We start from the raw sequence: 19259 nt of genomic DNA on the forward strand, positions 1-19259 counted from the left end.
TGGGAGACCATGGTGGCATTGGGCCTGGTTCATGCCGTTGAACACCAATTCTGGGCCCAGGAAACAAGCACAGACTGGTGGCACTGCATAGTGTTGCAAGTCTGGGATGATTCTCAGGGCCTGCGAAACTTTTGCATGTGTAAGGGCCACTTTCATGGAACTTTGTGACTTGCTGTCCCCTGCCCTGAAGCACAAAGACACCAAAATGAGAGTCAGCCCTCAAGCTGAGATGTGAGTGGCCATAGCGCTGTGGAAGCTTGCAACGCCTGACAGCTCGGTCAGTTGGGCATCACTTTGGAGTGGGCAAATCTACTGTGGGGGCTGCAGTGCTGCAAGTAGCCAACACAATCATTGACCAGCTGCTCTCAAGGGTATTGACTCTGGGAAATGTGCAGACCATTGTGGATGGCTTTAATGCGCTGGGGGTCCCTAACTGCAGCAGGGTGATAGCCAGAATGCATATCCCTATCTTGACCCTGGCACATCAGGGCAGCCAGTATATAAACCGCAAGGGGTACTTTTCCATGGTGCTGCAAGCACTGGTTGATCACAAGTGACGCTTCACCGACATCAACGTGGGATGGCTGGGAAAGGCGCATGACGCTTGCATCTTCAGGACCTCCGCTCTGTTTGAACAGCTGCAGGAAGAGACTTACTTCCCAGACCAGAAAATTACTGTTGGATGTTGAAATGCCTATAGTTAATCTCAGGGACCCAGCCTACACCTTAATGCCATGGCTCATGAAGCTGTACATAGGCACCCTGGACAGTAGTAAACAGCGGTTCAACTATAGGCTGAGCAAGTACAGAATGGTGGTAGAATGTGCTTTTGGACATGTGAAGGAGCGCTGGCTCAGTTTACTGCCTCAGTTAGATCTCAGCACAACCAATATTCCAATTGTAATTGCTGCTTGTTGCGTGCTCCACAATCTCTGTGAGATTAAGGGGGAAACTTTTATGGCTGGGTTGGAGGTTGAGGCAATTCGCCTGGTGGCCAATTTCACACAACCAGACAACAGGGTAATTAGAAGAGCGCAGCAGGGCACGCTGCATATCAGAAAAGCTTTGAAAGCCAGTTTCATGACTGGCCAGGGTATGATGTGACAGTTGTGTTTTATTTCTTTTGAAGTTACCCACCCCCTACATATCTATCTATGAAAGGAAATAAAGTCTAAATTGTTTGAAAACTGTCTTTATTATTTGATGCACAACACATTGAGAAATCAGAAGGCAGCCTGGGGTGGGGTTGGGTTAAGGGGGTGGAGGAGGAGTGAAGGACAAGTTGAGAAACCAAATCAAAGGTTTGCATATGCCAGCTTTATGCTGCTTGGGCGATCCTCAGGTTGAGTGTGTGGATCCCCATAGCCTCCCACTCATGTTCTTGGGCATCTGGGTGAGGAAGCTATGGAACTTGGGGAGGAGGGAGGGCAGTTATACAGGAGCTGCAGCAAAAGACTGGTCTTGCTGCCTTTCCCACATTAGATCCACCATACAGCGGAGCATGTCAGTTTGCTCCCCCATGAGCTCGACCATAGCGTCCTGCCTGCTCTCATCATGTGCGTCTCTCCTCTGTTCGTGTTCCTGTAATGCTTTACAAGACTCCACAATTGTTTGCCTCCATGTATTCAGCTGGGCCTTATCAGTGCGAGAGGACTGCATGAGCTTGGCGAACATGTCTTCTTGAGTTCATTTTTTCTGCCTTCGAATCTGGACCAGCTTCTGGGATGGAGTGGATAGAGGCCGCATTGAAACATTTGCGCCCGCAGAACGAGAAAAGAGGGTAGGATGACCACAGCAGTCCTACAGGCATTTCAGGAAGCTGGACTGAAAGCCAACCCCTCCAAATGTCGATTGACCAACAAGTGAACTACCTGGTATACACTGTGGTTGGGGAATAATTATGCCTTTTGGTGGGAAAGGTGAAGGCCTTGTCAGACTGCACTATCCCCTCTACAAAGAAACAGGTGTGCCGTTTCCTGGGGCTAGCACATTATAATAATGGTTCATCCCCAACTTTGCCATGATCACCACCTCTTTAACATAACTGGTGAAAGATGCCTCACCAGGGAAGACCTACTGGACTGAAGCCTTTGGCAAAACCTTCCAGATAATAAAAGAATGACTGATCCAGGCAGGGCCTGCTCTACCATTTTTGCCACCCGAAGCAAAAAAAAAGCCACACACCCACACTACAAAAGACCTCCAAACGTGCTTAGACTGCCACTGCCTGAACCACCAAGGCACAGAAAAAGTGCTGCCTGGACTGTGCTGCCCCAAGAATGGATGGAATGCTGCCCCAGGCGTGTGCTTGCTCTGCTGGTGTCTGGAGCTGGCCCTGGATCCAGGAACCCATTTTGTTTCATTCTGACCTCTCGAAGTCTTATTTTGTAAATGAACATAACAGCCATATTGGGTCAGACCAGTGGTCCATCTAGCCCAGTATCCTGTCTTCTGACAGTGGCCAATGCCAGATGCTTCTGAGGGAATGAACAGGACAGGCAATCATTGAGTGATCCATCCTTTATCATCCACTCCTAGCTTCTGGCAAACAGATGCTAGGAACACTCAGCATGGGGTTGCATCCCTGACCACCTTGGCTAATAGGCATTGATGGACCTATCCTCTCAGGGCCGGTGCAAAGATGTTTCACACCCTAGGTGAAACTTCCACCTTGCGCCCCCCCCTCCCCGAGATCCCCCACCCCCACGGCAGCTCCTTCCCCCTCTACCCTGGGGCACTCTTCTTGTGGCAGCTCCCCTCCCCCCAAGGCACCCCCCCATCCCAGCTCACCTCTGCTCACAAGCACCCCGATGCTACTTCACTTCTCCTGCCTCTCAGGCTTGCGGCACCTAAGCTGATTGGCGCCGCAAGCCTGGGAGGCAGGAGAAGTGAAGTAGCCATGGCATGCTCAGGGAGGAGGCGGGGCAGGGGTGAACTGGGGCAGGAAGTTCCCTTGCCTGCCTTCCCCCCACCCCCCTTACTTGCAGCAGGCGGCCCTCCCTGCGCTCCCCTGCCCGAGCTCCCTCTACCTAAATGCTGGCGGCAACCAGAGCAGCCAAAGATCCTGCTACCACGGTCGCTGCCAAAGTGGCGCCCCCAAATCCTAGTGCCCTAGGCAACTGCTTAGGTCGCCTAAATGGTTGCACCAGCCCTGTATCCTCCATGAACTTACCTAGTTCTTTTTTGAGCCCTGTTATCGTTTTGGTCTTCATAACATCCCCTGGCAATGAGTTCCACAGGTTTAGTGTGTGCTGTGTGAAGACTTCCTTTTGTTTTAAACCTGCTGCCTATTAATTTCATTGGGTGACCCCTGGTTCTTGTGTTATATGAAGGAGTAACTAACACTTCCTTATTCACTTTCTCCACAAAGTCATCTCTTTTCCGAGATAAGAAGTCCCAGTCTTTTTAATCTCTCCTCATATGGAAGCTGTCACAGACCCTTTGGCTGCCCTTCTCTGTACCTTTTCAGAGTCTAATATATCTTTGAGATCGGTGAACGGAATTGCACACAGTATTCCATGGATTTATGTAGACACATGATGATATTTTGTGTCTTATTATTATCTATTCCTTTCCTAATGGTTCCTAATGTTCTTTTGGGGTTTTTTTTTGGCTACACCCTGAGCAGATGTTTTCAGAGAACTATCCAAGATGACATCAAGATCTCTTTCTTGAATGGTAGCAGTTAATTTATACCTCATCATTTTGTAAGCATTATGTTTTCCAATGTGCAAAATTTGCATTTACCAACATAGAATTTCATCTGTCATTTTATGGCCCAGTCACCCAGTTTTGCGAGATCCCTTTGTAACGCTTCGCAGTCTGCTTTGTATTTAACTATCTCAATTTTGTATCATCTGCAAATTTTGCTACCTGTTTACCCCTTTTTCCAGATCATTTATGAATATGTTGAACAGCACTCGTCCCACTACAGACCCCTGGGGGATACCACTATTTACCTCTTTCCATTGCAAACACTGACCATTTATTCCTACCCGTTGTTTTCTGTCTTTTAAAGAGTTACCAATCCATGAGAGGACCTTCCCTCTTATCCCATGACTGTTTACTTCTCAAAGGCTTTCTGAAAGTCTAAGTACACTATATCCTCTAGATTATCCTTGTCCACATGTTTCCTGACCCCCTCAAAAGACTTCCGATAGATTGGTGAGGCATGATTTCCCTTTACAAAAGCCATGCTGACTCTTCCCCCACAAATTGTTTTCATCTGTGTAGCAAAGTGAAGACTCACCAGCATGGCACCTCCTGCTGTTCATCTGGGAATTAGCTCTTTTCAACTCCAGAGCATCCTCTGCTGGCCAGTGGCTCACCTGCATTAGGGCCCCCAATATCCCTTCCAGACCCCAATACCCCTTTACCTTGAGGTTCTGCCCCCAGCAGTATTCCCTTACTTTGGGTTTCCCCTCCCAGGGGAACCCCTAACCCTCTAAACCCACCTTGCCTCAGTGGCTACTGAGGGTCATCATCTAGCCCCCACTCACTGGGGCAGACTGCAGTCTCTAAAGGCCACTCACCATTGGCAAGGGGTTAGGACCAGCTGCCTCTGCCTATTTCCAGGCTGCATCTCTACAGCCCCAGTTCCTCTTCATAGACCTTCATCAAGGTCCACAGCCAGGGGGTTTACCAAGGCTGCTCCTAGGCAACTAGCCCTTCTCTCTCCCAGGCTAGAGGAAAACTCTTCAGTGTCTGGCTCACAGCCCCTTTATAGGGCCAGCTGTGGCCTGATTGGGCTGGCCACACCTGTGGTCAGCTACTCCCTCAGCTGCTTTCACTCTTTTTTCCCAGCCACAGCCCTCTCCAGGCCTGCTTTCAACCCCTGTTCTGTGGAAGTGGGGCAGCTGCCCCACTATAGTCTGATAATTCTGTTCTTTAATATAGTTTCAACCAATTTGTCTTGTACTAAAGTTAGGCTTACTGGCCTCTAATTGCCAGGTTTGACTCTGGAGCCTTTAAAAAAAAATGCTGTCACATTAGCTATCCTCCAGTCATCTGGTACAGAAGCTGATTTAAACAATAATTACATACCACACTTAATGGATGCATCCGATGTCAGCCTTGGAGCTGTACTGTCACAAGGAGTAGGGGAAGGGGAACCTTTTGTCTTCAACATCAGCAGGAAGTTGTTCTCCCAGGAAGTTGCCTCTTCAGAAATAGAGAAGGAGGCCCTAATAGTAAAAAGGTCTGTAGATGCCCTATTCTATTACCTATGGGGCCATCCATTCCAGCTGGTGACTGTCCCCTCTGATGGCTACAGTTCCTGAAGGACCATAACTCCAGAGTGAGGTGGTGGTTGTCTCTGCAACCATACCAATTCACAGTGCTACATCAAGCTGGCATGAATTATAAAAATGCAAACTTCTGTTCACAAGACTGGTGGAGGCAGGAAGACTCAACACAAGTTCACTCGGTGACTCTGGAGCTAAGGAGGAGGGTGTGGGATGGGGTTTACAGACTACACACTAAACCAGAGCAAGGCATAAGGCAATACTGGGTTAGGGAGAGCTCCACCCCTTACCAACTGCAGAGCATACTCCAGGTGGAGGGACAGTTTGAAAGGGCACTGGTAACCCAGAGGAAGGAGGAAAAAAGTTATAGGCTGCACTGGGAAGTGAGATTTAAAGCCTGGAGCTGTGGAATAGTGACTACAGCATTGATAAGGCCAGTCTGCAAGAAGTGATTCATATTCCTCCTCTTGTAGGAGTTGGAAACCTGTAAGAGGCCCCAAAGAATGGGATATTGTCCCCCTGGCAGACTAATCTGATACTGCTATGACTGTGACCATACCCCAAATGGAATACCGTTAGAGCCCTTGATTTGGACCCGGTGGAGTGGGGGGCTTGGGTCCCTCTATACTGCTCCTACTCCCCTCTGCTGTGACAGAACCCCAAAGGGAGTAGAAAGGACAGGAGGGTCTCAGGCCCATTGTATATGATTTGGCGATGCCCCCTCCAGAAAGAACAAGACTGATGAGAACTGTGGAGCTGCTGCCTGACCACTGGCCAGCTATAGCGATCTTTGGTGTTAAGGATGTCATTGGAAAAAAAATCCTGTGCATGGACAAAGTGCTCCTAGGTGCTGCATTTTGCAGGGAAAAGGGGAATAAAGTTCACCTAAGAATCTAGAGATATTCCCTTGCAGTACATTTCTGTAATGTCCTATTGTGATGTTGTACCCCAAAAGGCTTTATGGAAATATGCCTATGTATGTATATATGACAATTGGAATATGTTTTATGCTACATATCTCTGTAAAGGTCTACTGAATCTATTCATCCTATTTGTATGCAGGTACCATTTTTGTATTCCAAGTTATGAATATTGGCTGTGTACTGATTTGATTTTCAGTAGCCTTAGTAAGGCATTTGGGCAGCTTCTTTAGAAAGGAATTTGCAAGTTAAGTGCCCAATCAAGAAACACTTAACGGACAACAGATCTTGGAAGGCTCCAATCCACATAAGAACTCTACTTGAGGTCATTCAAGGTAGTATGTGAACCATGGCTGCTACCTGTAAGTTCTGAGTCATGCATGGACATAGGCACAGCTGATTGCTTTGAGATATTGGTAGTGATTTTAAATGAGTTTTTGGTGTGGTGGCTGGAGAACAGACAAACTGGTTACTAGTTTGTTATTTTCTGTTTGCTTATTTTGGGTAAGGGAAGTAGGGACAGAAAAGTAAGAGTAAAGATCAGAAGAAGCTAGAACTGCACAGGTTGCAAATTGCCCAGAAATGCTGAACACTGGGTGCTGGGAAAGTCTCTGTTAACTGAGGGTATGTCCAGACTACCCGCCGTATCGGCGGGTAGCGATCGCTATATCGCATCTCATCTAGACGCGATATATCGATCCCCGAACGTGCTCCCATTGACTCCGGAACTCCACCGGAGTGAACGGAGTTGACACGAGGAGCCACGGACGTCGATCCCGTGCCATGAGGACCCCAGGTAAATCGATCTAAGATACTTCGACTTCAGCTACGCTATTCACGTAGCTGAAGTTGCGTATCTTAGATCGATACCCTCCACTCCCAGTGTAGACCAGCCCTAAGAAGCCCCTAAGCTGAGCACATCGCAGTTTCAGTGAACTGGAGAGGGAGTGTGGACCAGCGCAAGAAAGCAGGAAAATGACTACCAGTGAAGCAGCTACTAAACTAGAGCTGGCTAGACTGGAAGCAGAAGAGAAGGCAAAGGACCAAGAGTTTCAATTGAAACTCAAAGAAGCAAAGGCAATGGCACACAGAAGGACTATGGAGGCAGAAACAGCCAGGGAGGAGGCTGCCCATAAAAGAGCCCTGGAGTTAAGAGAGAGAAATACAGGCCCAGATTGAGGTCCAGAAGCATGAACTGGCTGTTACAGAGTTGAAGAGACAAAACCCTCCAGCTGCTGACTCCACTTCCCCAAAAATTCACAAATGGGAGCAACTATGTCCACAGTATGATGAATCCAGCGATATTGCTGAATGTTTCATCACCTTTGAGAGACTATGCACCCTCTATGCTATCCCTGAAGATCAAAAGATGACATTGATAGCAAAATTAACTGGCAGAGCTCTAGACATAGTCAATAAAATGCCTATTAATGATGCTTCAAATTATGGTAAATTTAAGGAACTGGTTTTGAAATAGTTTCACTTTACACCTGAAGTTTTAAGAGGGGATCTGAATTGAGTAATATGGCTTATGTAAATGAAATGAAAAATTTGGTAGATAAGTGGGTGAGGGGGAAAGGCATTATAAGCTTTGAAGGAATGTGTAATTTGGTTACTCAGAAACAATTCCTAAGTATGTAATGTAAAACAGTATTTGTGGGACAAAAAGTTGAATGAAGTGGGTAAATTAGCTGGGTTGCAGACTCTAATGAGCAAGCACAAGCTGCAATTAAGCATAAACCACTGGCAGAGGGGTACAGGATTAGGGGAAAGCAAAATCACCATTTTACCCCTGGGAAAAAGGAGGCTGGGCCATCACCTCCCCATTCCCGTTACTCATCCCAAATCTCCTGTACAAGCAGAGGAGCCCAAGAGGTGCTATCATTGTAAGTCCACTGAGCACCTGAGGAATAATTGTCCTTGGCTAAGTGGGAACAGGCAACACATGAAGCTGCTGTGTCTCAGAGCCAGACTGCAGCCTCTTTCCACACAGGATTTGTAAAGGTTGCTTCTACCCAACCAAGCAGTGAGTATGTGCATGCTGTTAAACTTAATGGTAAATTACTCATTGGATTAAGAGATACAGGTACCAAAATTTCTGTGATCAGGAGGGACCTGATCCAGGAGAAGAATTTGTTGCCAGGGAAAATGGCAGAATTAGAACTGGTGGGAGGTTACAAAGTCCTTGCATCTTTAGCTAAGGTACACATAAAAACTGGTCATTTGCAGGCTAAGCTGACTGTTGCAATAGTGGCACACAATTTTGCACTGTTTCTACTAAGGAATGATTTCTTTGATGTGGCAGGAACTGTCCTAGGGTTTGTTAGCAGCGAGAAGGAATCCTGTGCTAAAACCCCAGGGGGGGGAGGTTGTGAGGTCACGTGGACTGCTGGGGGAATAGGAGAGTGTCTCTTAAACTTCTCTGTGGCAGTAAAGACTGCAGCTTTGGGAGCAATAGTTGTAACCAGTTCCTGTAGCCCTGTGGCTCAAGGCAAGTCCCAGAGGGAGGGGCTGGAGGAAGCCAGCTCCTGTCCTGTAATCAGCTGCCTGCGGGAGGGGAATGTTCCACCTTGTAGCAGGGAGGCCATCCCAGCTGCTGACCACCATGAAGTTGCAGGTCAGCAGGGGACAGGGCCTGCCCTGGGGTGCACAGACATGTGTTCCAAAGATGGAAGTTGGGGTGCTGATAACTGCTGTGGTGAGACTAGACCCCAAGGACTCTGTAGCTGGAAGCAAGCCCAACCTGAGGGAAGGGGGGGATTTTGCTGGCCAGTGAAGGATCTGTCATAGCTGGTAGCTGTGAGTCCATATCCGGACCAGGATCACCTTCCCTTTTGGGGGACACAGAAGTGTCTGACCCAGAGGGGAGCCCAGAGAGGGAAGTACAGATGAAAGGTGAGGGGGGGTCAGAGAGTCCACTCACCTTTTGTAGGGAGGATCTATCCCAGGAGGAGGGTGAAAAATCTCCTGTGGATCAGGGTTTAAGGGAAAACTGAGGGTCAGATCTCCTGGAGGGGAGAGCCCCCACAGCTAATCTTTTGGGAACAGACAGTGGGGTATCCAAAGGGGTCTTACCAATCCAAAGCACTCCACTGAAAGATGTTCCTGCTACACTTGTAAGAGAGAAAACTGTCTCTTCAAGGCAGGAGGAAGAAAACTTTGCCTTAGGGAAACTTCACAAGTGTGTGAGGTCCAGCCCAGAGAAATTCCAGAGGGAGAGGCTGAGGGCAGGCATGGTTGCAGTATACCTTTTCCTTGCCAAAGCCTCAAACACATGCCTGAATTAAAAGCCTTCTCCAAAGAGGAAGAAGAATCTGCATCAGGGTACCTATCATGGTACACAAAGTAAGTGAAAAAGGTAATAGACACTAAACAAGCCAAATTGTGTGAACAGAGCCTGTCTGCCATAGATTTGTTGTTAATCTTGTGTCTTTTGCTACTTCATCTATGTGTCAAGACAAAGGAGTTAATACTAGTGGTAAACCCTTTAAAAATGTGGAACATATCTGATTTGTGGGGAAAAAAAACTGTTGTACATGCTAGGGATGGTGATAAGACAGTCCCACAAGCATGTTATCTTTCAGCTTATACCTGTAAACAGGCTGGAAGCTTGGCACAGCAGCAAAAGAATAACAGGCATATACTGCTGTGTAGAAGGGAAAACTGAGGCACATTGCCTCATGGCATTGGTGGCTAAATGCCAAGACGCCAACACCTTAACAAATATTGCTGTCTGCATTCTGTTAGCAATATTACACCCCAACCTGTTTTCAGGCACCTGGGGATAAGGAACCCCAAAACTTGCTAGAACACTTATGAATTATATCCTTTCTGTACTTTTAAACCATATGGAGTGTGACCAAGACAAACAGGGATTTTGCATGTACTGCCTCCACCATGGACAGTGTCCAAGTCTCTGGCAGTAAGTTCAGGAGAAGGGTGTGACATTGCACCCCATAAGGCTTTAGGGAAATATGCTTACGAATGTATATATGACATAACTGGAATATGTTTTATGCTACATATGCCATGTAACATATCTCTGTAAAGGTTATGGTCTACTGAATCTATTCATCCTATTTGTATGCATATATCATTTTTGTATTTGAAGTTATGAATGTTGGCTGTGTACTGGTTTGATTTTTAGTAGCCTTAGTAAGGCATTGGGCAGCTTCTTTAGAAAGGAATGAGTTAAGTGCCCAGTCAAGAAACACCTTATGGTCAATGGATCTTGGAAGGCTCCAATCCACATAAGAAGTCTACTTGAGGACATTCAAGGTAGCATGTGAGCCATGGCTGCCACCTGTAAGTTCTGAGTCATGCATGGACATGTGACTTGCCCATGTGGTGCCAAAACTCCATCTTGTAGCTGGGATTCTACACAGGGAGAGGGAGGGGTGTCCACCCACAAGAGAGAGTCTATTTAAACCCCTCCATTTTGTCTTCAGCTGGGCCGAGAGAGAGAGAGAGCGCGCCTCTCCACCCAAAAGGATACTTGAAAGAAACTGAGATAAAGGACAGTAACTACAGGGGGTATGAATGATTGCTGGACTCAAACTAGAAGAAGGCTATTCTGTAAAAGAGGCTTGGAACATCTTTGAGGGTGAGATTTTATCTGTGTTCTGCTTCCTACTATATTAGGCATAGGCTTGCATGTTTTATTTTATTTTGCTTGGTAGTTCACTTTGTTCTGTCTGTTATCACTTGGAACCACTTCAATCCTACTTTTTGTATTTAATAAAATCACTTTTTACTTATCAATTAACCCAGAGTATGTATTAATACCTGGGGGGGGGAGGGGAGGAGAGGAGAGGAGAGGGCAAACAGCTGTGCATCTCTCTCTTTCTGTGTTATAGAGGGCAAACACTTTATACAGGGTACAATGGATTTATTTGTGGTTTGGACCCCATTAAAAGCTGGGCACTGAGTGTTAAAAACAAAATCACTTCTTAAGTTATTTTCAGTTAAGCTTGCAGCTTTTGGGAAATGCGGTTGAAACTTGGGTCTGGGTTAGCGCAGGAAGGCTAGCGGGTCTGGCTCAGAGCAGGAAGGGCACTAACCCCCCAATCTGGCAAAAAAGGCAGGTTCAGGGGTAGACTTGGCACATCAGTTGGCAGCCCCAAGGGGGTTTCTGTAATCCAACCGTCACACTTATTACTGTCCCAAATTCAGGACTTACCTGAAGCTTGCTCTCTCTGAGCAAGTTTCTCCTTCTTTCTGTCTCCTAGGTTGAGGAATGCTGCTGAGCGCTACTGCCTGGAGCACGAATCCATCTTTCAAAAGTCACTCTGTCCTGTGTCACAGACCAACAATATTTTAGATGTGGTTACATCAAGTGTAGGCACATGTCACTGGTGGTTTCCTGTGCCTCTATAAATGTACCAAGGTATGCAGAAAATAGTATTTCTTCTCTCTGTAATGTTATTCAAATAGGATGAAAATCACTTAACTGCTTAAAATAAGGCTTAAATAGGCAATGGGTTTAAAACAAATAAAAGGAAGTTCTTCTTCACACAGCCAACTAGTGGAACTCCTGGCCTGAGGAGGTTGTGAAGACTAGGACTATAACAGGGTTTGAAAGGGAACTGGATAAATTCATGGAGGTTAAGCCAGGATGGGTAAGGAATGGTGTCCCTAATCTGTGTTTGTCAGAGGGTGGAGGTGGATGGCAGGAGAGAGATCACTTGATCATTACCTGTTAGGTTCACTTCCTCTGGGGCACCTGGCATTGGCCACTGTCAGTAGACAGGATACTGAGCTAGATGGACCTTTGGTCTGACCCAGTATCGCTGTTCTTATGACTTAAGTGGTGAACAGGTCTTCTGCTAGCCCTCCGCATGTGGGTAAATTTAAAGTATCTTGAACAGGGTCAGAATGGTGGAATCTGAAAGATTAGTGGGCAGTTAGGAATGATAGTTGGGGATTAGCAGTTGTTGCTCTCCCTGCTGATCAGAAATGATACTCCCCAGGAAATTGTCCCTTAGAGGAAAGAGAAAAGCTGCTACTCTTAGGTTGCAACATAGTAAAAAAGCAGCTTATCCTAGTGTTTCATAGGCAGTGGTCTGAGTTTTATTTTTTCTTTTCATTTCTATGGGAAAATTCATAATGTCAGAGAAAAGGTCAAGAAAAAAGGGGTTATTTCAAAATAATTGCTCCCTGAAAGGGGAAAAAAAGTTACATATACAGTAGAGACTGTTATAAATAAAAGTGCACCAGGAGACAAGTTCTAACGTCATTTCCAATCTAAAGATTTCTTCACAGTATCCAAGCATCTAGCTGAATGCCCCAAGAAATGGGGAAACAACCTTTTAGTATAATATAGTTCACTATTAGAAGGTCCGTCTCGATTTTCAGCCTACATTTTCCTTTTCTTTATTACACCCCACTATTCCTAGCTAAAAGTCTTTTTGGGCAACTTTCAGGCCAAAGAAGAACATTCTTAGTGTTTTGTTTAACGTTGTTAGAGCAAATCATATTAATCACATTTTATTTGTACTTAAGAATCTGTAAGAACAAATATTAATATTATTTGTATCCTTGTATCTAATGCTGGATAAGATCAATTATCTTATGAGTTTGTACCTGCATCTGTCACACTAGGACCAGTGTCTGGCATAGCAAGGTACTTAATGGAACTTCATGGAGTTTTCTGCTCTTCTGACCCTGGTTATAGGCAGAAGTGCCTGGGATACATTTTTTTTTCTTGGGCGAGGGGGTCTAATTATTGTGGTAAATGTTACTCTGTGATAATACGAAAGTTTTATCAAAGAGGGGAGGTCTTACAGCATGATCTAAAGTGGTTAGATTCTAGTTTAGGTTACTTTCTTCTGGAATTTTGTTCCGCAGCCAGATCTCCTTAATGGAAAATGCCTTAACTCTGGCTCTCATAGTGTTTTGTCCTGAGCTTCGATCAGCATTGTTCCAGGGGAATGCAGCTATATTGGTAGTTCATAGATGGAAATGTAGTCTCTCATGTACTTAGGACCTAGAGTTGACAAGTTTGGTTAGACATATTCCTGGAGGTTTCATCCTTATCTTTAATTCCTGGAGACTCCAGAACAACCCTGGAGGATTGGCAACCCTATTAGGACCAGATCTATTAATGGCTGTGAAGTGCATGCCCAAGGCCTTGAACTGGCACTGAAAATGGACCAAGAGCCAATGTTGATGTGGCCTAACCTGTGGAGAAAGTGGGCTGTCTTATTCTGTACTACCTGCAACCTTACTATTGTTCATATTTATATTCAGGGAATTATGATTATCCAGTCTGGGACTGATAAATGAGGCCAGGTCTCTGGCTCACAGGAAGAGGTGTAGTTTCAAGAGATGAAAGGTAGAGGTTTTCTGGATCAGTCCTGGCTTTGAGGATTGGGTGCAATCTTGCATTGTGTGTAATTTACATATCCTAGGTGCAATGACATTCATTTACATGTAATAAGAAAATGGTTCTGTCATGTATTTCAGCCCATGCACTGTGCATCTGTAATACATCAAAACACGCATGGCCTATATGAAATACACATGTCGGCGCTGGAGAAGGGATCTGTCTCTCAGCCGCCTGGCAGCTTGCTTGCCATGTGCTGTTAGGCAAGCTGTTACAGGCGCAGGAGACAGCACAATGGCCCGGGAGACCCCCACCCCGTCACTCTCTGCGCGACGGGGACCCCCAACCCACACATGGGGGGGGGTTGCTGGCTCAGCACACGCACGAGTTCCCATCTCCTGCCACCTGCCTCCCGGGCGCTGGCCGTGAAAGGGCGACCCCGACAGCCGGGGCTGTGTGGGGTGAGGGACCCGGGCTGCCCTAGTGGCCTCAGCTCTCCGCCCGCCTGCCCTGGCCGCCGCCCGCTCACCGCAGCCGCGTCCCTCCGGCGCCGCCGGCAGATGCGAACCTGCCGCCTCGCGCTGCCTGGGGCTCGCAGGGCTGCGGGCGGCCGCTGGTTGGCGGCGGGGGGACACGTGAGGGAGGAGGGGGCGGCGGGCGGCAGCGGGAGCCGGAGTTTCCCCGACAGCTGGAGGTTGCGGCGGCGGCGGCTCCTCCTCCCCGCTCGAGCCAGGGCCCCCCGCGCTCCTCCTTATTTACAAACACACAAAGGGCCGCGCCGGGGTCGCGTCTGCAGCCGGCATGGGAGACAAGAAGAGCCCGACCAGGTAAGGGCGGCGCGGGGGCCTGGCGCCGGCAGCGCCCGCGCCCTGGATTAGCGGCGCCTCCTGGCCGGGCCCGACCTGCACCGGGAGCAGCGGCAGCGAGCCGGCTCAGCCGTGCAACGGCCATGGCGGCCGCGGGAGCCGGGCTGCAGCGGGGGCGGTCGGGCCGGGCTGAGAGTCGGGCCTGACCCACCGCCCTGCCTGTTTTGTCCCTCCCCTCGTTGTGTGTGTTGCAGGCCGAAGCGGCAGCCGAAACCCTCCTCGGACGAGGGCTACTGGGACTGCAGCGTGTGCACCTTCCGGAACAGCGCCGAGGCCTTCAAGTGCATGATGTGCGATGTGAGGAAGGGCACCTCCACCCGGTGAGTCTCCGGCCGGCCCGGCCCGGCCCGGCCCGGCCGCTGGCAAGCCGCTCGCAGCAGCCCCGGCATGCCAGGGAGCCGCCTGCTGCAGCAGGAACTAGGTCAGATTTATTGGGGACTTTGTCGCCCGCGGGCTGCAGGGACAGGGACCAGAAATGCTGCAGCGTTTGATCCCAGAGTCATTTAACCCTTTGCCTCTGCCAGCTAAGAGGCATTTTCTTTTATGAAATTAACAAAATACCTGTCCAGACACTAGCTGATTCAGGTCTGAAATCATCTGGAGGGGAAAAAGAGGTGAGCTCCCTTCATTGCTAGGAGCTCCCTGGGCTTGACTCACATCTTGTTGTGCTTTGATTAATGTGTAGTATCCAAGCAGGTTTCCTTTTGGATGTTGAACTAAAATAGCGTATACAATGTTGCATTTTGTATATAACGCCTATGGGGTTTATTCACCTGATTATGAAAATAATTCCATGCAGCATAATATGAGAATTAGTTTTATACATTACAACTTGAAAATATCTGTACAAAGTACAATGTGTTAAACTTTCATTTTTTTAATTGAAAAAAAGACAGGTTAGGGTCACATTTATGCTATTTTACGTCCTAAAGCATTTACCTGTATTAGTATTTTTTTCTTTATGCAGTAGCCTAATTCTGTTTCTTCAAAAAACCTAAACAAAAATCCCTAAATTTTTTTTGTTTTATCTCTAACATTAAAGAACTGTCCTGTTTATTTTCAACTCCACCTTAGAGATTCCATTTCTCTACAGAGGCGATTCCCCACCTACTGATTTTACAAAAGAAATGTAAATTAGCCAAGTTTTATTATACAGAAAAGTCAGTCTGAAAATCAGTGATTTCCTAGAACAACCTTTTTCTTTAGAATTCCTTCAGAAAGCATGCTGGGAATTATATGGATGCAACACATCTGTATAGTTTTAATATTATAGGTTAGAACAGAAATAGTCAATTATTTTTTGTCAAGGTAATCATTTCTTAGTCCAGGTATAGTCAAGGTTCAGACACCAGAGGAAATAATAATAATAATAACCCCCCCAATAATGATAATAAGAAAATAAAAATATTGTGATCTGTTCAAAAATGTTTGGTAGTCCAGATTTGGCTCACGGTTCGCCTATTGATTACTCCTGGTTCAGAACATGCACTAGAGGATGGATAATTCTATAAAACCAACAAGAGTGCAGTTGTAGAATCCTTTGCACATTAGCATAAGAAAATACTTATTTAATGAGCCTTTATTACTACTATTATACCTTATCAGTTAATCTTGTTAGCAAAAGAAGTTTTTGGCCATAGAAATCGCAGTCTTATCAAGAGTTATAAGAACTTCAATGACTAGCCAACTACAGAAGCAGTTTCTCCTCCCTTGGTGTTCACACCTCAGCTACTAGAAGAGGGCCTGATCCTCCCTGATTGAACTAACCTCATTATCTCTAGACTAAATATGCAGGCAGGAATCATACCTGCCTCTGGAAATGTCCACTACATGCGTCTGACGAAATGGATATTCACCCAGGAAATCTTATGCTCCAATAGATCTGTTAGTCTATATGGTGCCACAGGACTCTGTCGCTTTTTACAGATCCAGACTACCATGGCTACCCCTCTAATATTTGATTCCAGACATAAACCATAACAATATTGAATATGAATTTTTCAATGAATTTATGGTAAGTCAGTGTTAGAATACACAACTGTGTAGAATTGAGTAAAATAATTTCAGGAATAGAGATGAGTCTGTCTGTCTCTTTTTCAGAAAACCATAATGAATTTTTAAGTGTTTTTTTTCAAAGCTAACTTTAAATTAATATGAGACTGGCTTTCTGCTTAAGTCACTTGGTCAGTTTTCAGAGAATTTAATAAGATACATCTTTAGTAGAAGCAAGGTGGATGAGGTAATATCTTTTACTGGACCAACTTCTGTTAATGAAAGAGACAAGCTTCAAAGACCTGAACAAGAGCTCTGGCTAAAAGCAACAGCTTGTCTCTTTCACCAACCGAAGTTGGTCCTATAAAGATTACCTCACCCACCCTGTGTCTCTACTATCCTGGGACCAGTATGGGTACAACAGCACTGCAGACATACGTCTTAATAGACAGCATCCATAAAAAGTTACAGTGCCAGAAGAGTGAAAGCAGAATTTCCCAAACAAGTTTAATACAAGTGAAGATGACAGCTTCTCCTAGACTTCATTAAGGACTCAAAGCCAGTTAAAATAGTGTTTTATTACACTAAAAAAATCATTTGGGAGAAAAGTATTAGAATCTACAGGTGGCATTGGGTAGAGAGGCAGCTGTGGGAAACCATTGCTTTATTCTACGGTATTTTAAAAAGAAAAAAACTCTAATTTTGTTTTTCCTCGTTCAGTGATGTTCTGATATGGAGGGTTTCAGTAGATGCATGGATTTTTGTTCCCCCGCTTGAAAACCTAAACCAAACGTAACCCACTAGACATATGGATTTCTTGCCATGAGACTTAGTCATATTTTCAAAAACAACTTTCTAAGTTGTGTTTACAGCACAATATGTGCAGAGTCGTGGATTTACACATGCCAGTAATATGTACAGATAGTTGAGTCACATGTTCAGTTACATGTGTGCTCACAAAATAAGCCCTAATCCTGCATCTGGATTTGTGCTAGTGAATACCTGTGCCTGTGAAGAACTTCATTAGGCTCATTAGAGTCCATGTATGGATCCAATTATAGGAGCCTTAGAGGCTAAAGCAGGGGTAGGCAACGTATGGCACATGTGCCAAAGACAGCACGCGAGCTGATTTTCAGTGGCATTCACACTGCCCGGGTCCTGGACACTGGTCCAGGGGGCTCTGCATTTTAATTTAACTTTAAATAGAGCTTCTTAAACATTTTAAAAACCTTATTTACTTTACATACAACAATAGTCTAGTTATATATTAGAGACTTATAGAAAGAGACCTAAAAACATTAAAATGTATTACTGGCACTTGAAACCTTAAATTAGAATGAATAAATGAAGACTTGGCACACCACTTCTGAAAGGTTGCGTACCCCTGGGCTAGAGAGAGGACCTTCTGAAAATGTGTTTCAGGTAGTGCATGCAAAAAAAAATGTTTGAAATCAGAGGGAAGACTAGTCACTCCCAATTAACACTTTTATTAGAGAGAGAGTGGATGAATTCTGTAGCCTCTGAAGAACATGAGAATGATTGTACTGGGTCAGACTAAAGGTCCATCCAGCCCAGTATTTTGTTTACGGACAGTGGCCAATGCCAGGTGCCCCAGAGGGAGTGAACCTAACAGGTAATGATCAAGTGATCTCTCTTCTGTCATCTGTCAGCACCCTCTGACAAACAGAGGCTAGGGACATCATTCCTTACCCATCCTGGCTAATAGTTGTTAATGGACTTAACCTCCATGAACTTATCCAGTTCCCTTTTAAACCCTGTTATAGTCCTAGCCTTCGCAACCTCTTCAGGCAAGGAGTTTCACAAGTTGACTGTGCACTGTGTGAAGAACTACTTCCTTTTATTTGTTTTAAACCTGCTGCCCATTAATTTCATTTGGTGGCCCCTAGTTCTTATGGGAACAGTAACTTTTCCTTATTCACTTTCTCCGCATCACTCATGATTTTATGTACCTCTATCATATCCCCCCTTAGTCTCCTCTTTTCCAATCTAAAAAGTCCTAGCCTCTTTAACCTCTCCTCATATGAGACCCGTTCCAAACCCCTAATCATTTTAGTTGCCCTTCTCTGAACCTTTTCTAATGCCAGTATATCTTTTTTTGAGAGGAGGAGACCACATCTGTACGCAGTATTCAAGATATGGGCGTACCATAGATTTATATAAGGGCAATAAGATATCCCCTTTTTAATGATCCCTAACATCCTGTTTGCTTGTTTGACTGCTGCTGCACACTGAGTGGACATCTTCAGACAGCTATCCATGATGACTCCACAATCTCTTTCCTGATTAGTTATAGTTAAATTAGCCCCCATCATATTGTATGTATAGTTGGGGTTATTTTTCCCAATGTGCATTACTTTACATTTACTCACATTAAATTTCATTTGCCATTTTGTTGCCCAATCACTTAGTTTTGTGAGATCTTTTTGAAGTTCTTCACAGTCTGCTTTGGTCTTAACTATCTTGAGCAATTTAGTATCATCTGCCACCTCACTTTTTGCCCCTTTCTCCAGATCATTTATGAATAAGTTGAATAGGATTGGTCCTAGGACTGACCCTTGGGGAACACGGCTAGTTACTCCTCTCCATTCTGAAAATTTACCATTTATTCCTACCCTTTGTTCCTTGTCTTTTAACCAGTTCTCAATCCATGAAAAGATTTTCCCTCTTACTCGTGACAGCTTAATTTACATAAGAGCCCTTGGTGAGGGGACCTTGTCAAAGGCTTTCTGGAAATCTAAGTACACTATGTCCACTGATCCTCCTTGTCCACATTTGTTGACCCCTTCAAAGAACGCTAATAGATTTGTGAGACACGATTTCCCTTTACAGAAACCATTTTGACTTTTACCCAACAATTTATGTTCTATGCATCTGACAATTTTATTCTCTGCTA

The 19259-nt window shown here is 45.5% G+C and overlaps 1 protein-coding gene and 1 long non-coding RNA gene across 5 annotated transcripts in view; one reads left to right on the forward strand and one right to left on the reverse strand.

Annotated features, from left to right (window-relative positions):
- Positions 1-1478: 1478 nt before the first annotated feature.
- On the reverse strand, positions 1479-14076 carry LOC115647330. 3 transcript variants are annotated; one of them, XR_003999295.1, is made up of 4 exons: positions 14017-14076; positions 11343-11456; positions 5044-5160; positions 1479-1719 (listed from the first exon to the last, which is right to left on the reverse strand). It is a non-coding gene; the product is annotated as an uncharacterized LOC115647330 (long non-coding RNA). The 3 variants fall into 3 exon arrangements; XR_003999297.1 differs by having other exon boundaries at positions 1479-1716; positions 11343-11576; XR_003999290.1 differs by having other exon boundaries at positions 11343-11576.
- Positions 14077-14134: 58 nt separating this feature from the next.
- YAF2 (YY1 associated factor 2) overlaps positions 14135-19259 on the forward strand; it is a 58911-nt gene continuing 53786 nt past the window's right edge. For both annotated transcript variants that reach the window (XR_003998515.1, XM_030548954.1), the window contains exons 1-2: positions 14135-14314; positions 14548-14673. Coding sequence is in view for 1 of the 2 variants with exons in the window: in XM_030548954.1 (XP_030404814.1) it covers positions 14289-14314; positions 14548-14673 (152 nt within the window). In the remaining variant the exon portion in view is untranslated. The remainder of the gene's footprint in view (positions 14315-14547; positions 14674-19259) is intronic.

Source organism: Gopherus evgoodei, chromosome 1 (assembly GCF_007399415.2).
Source record: "Gopherus evgoodei ecotype Sinaloan lineage chromosome 1, rGopEvg1_v1.p, whole genome shotgun sequence".
Taxonomy (NCBI): domain Eukaryota; kingdom Metazoa; phylum Chordata; order Testudines; family Testudinidae; genus Gopherus; species Gopherus evgoodei.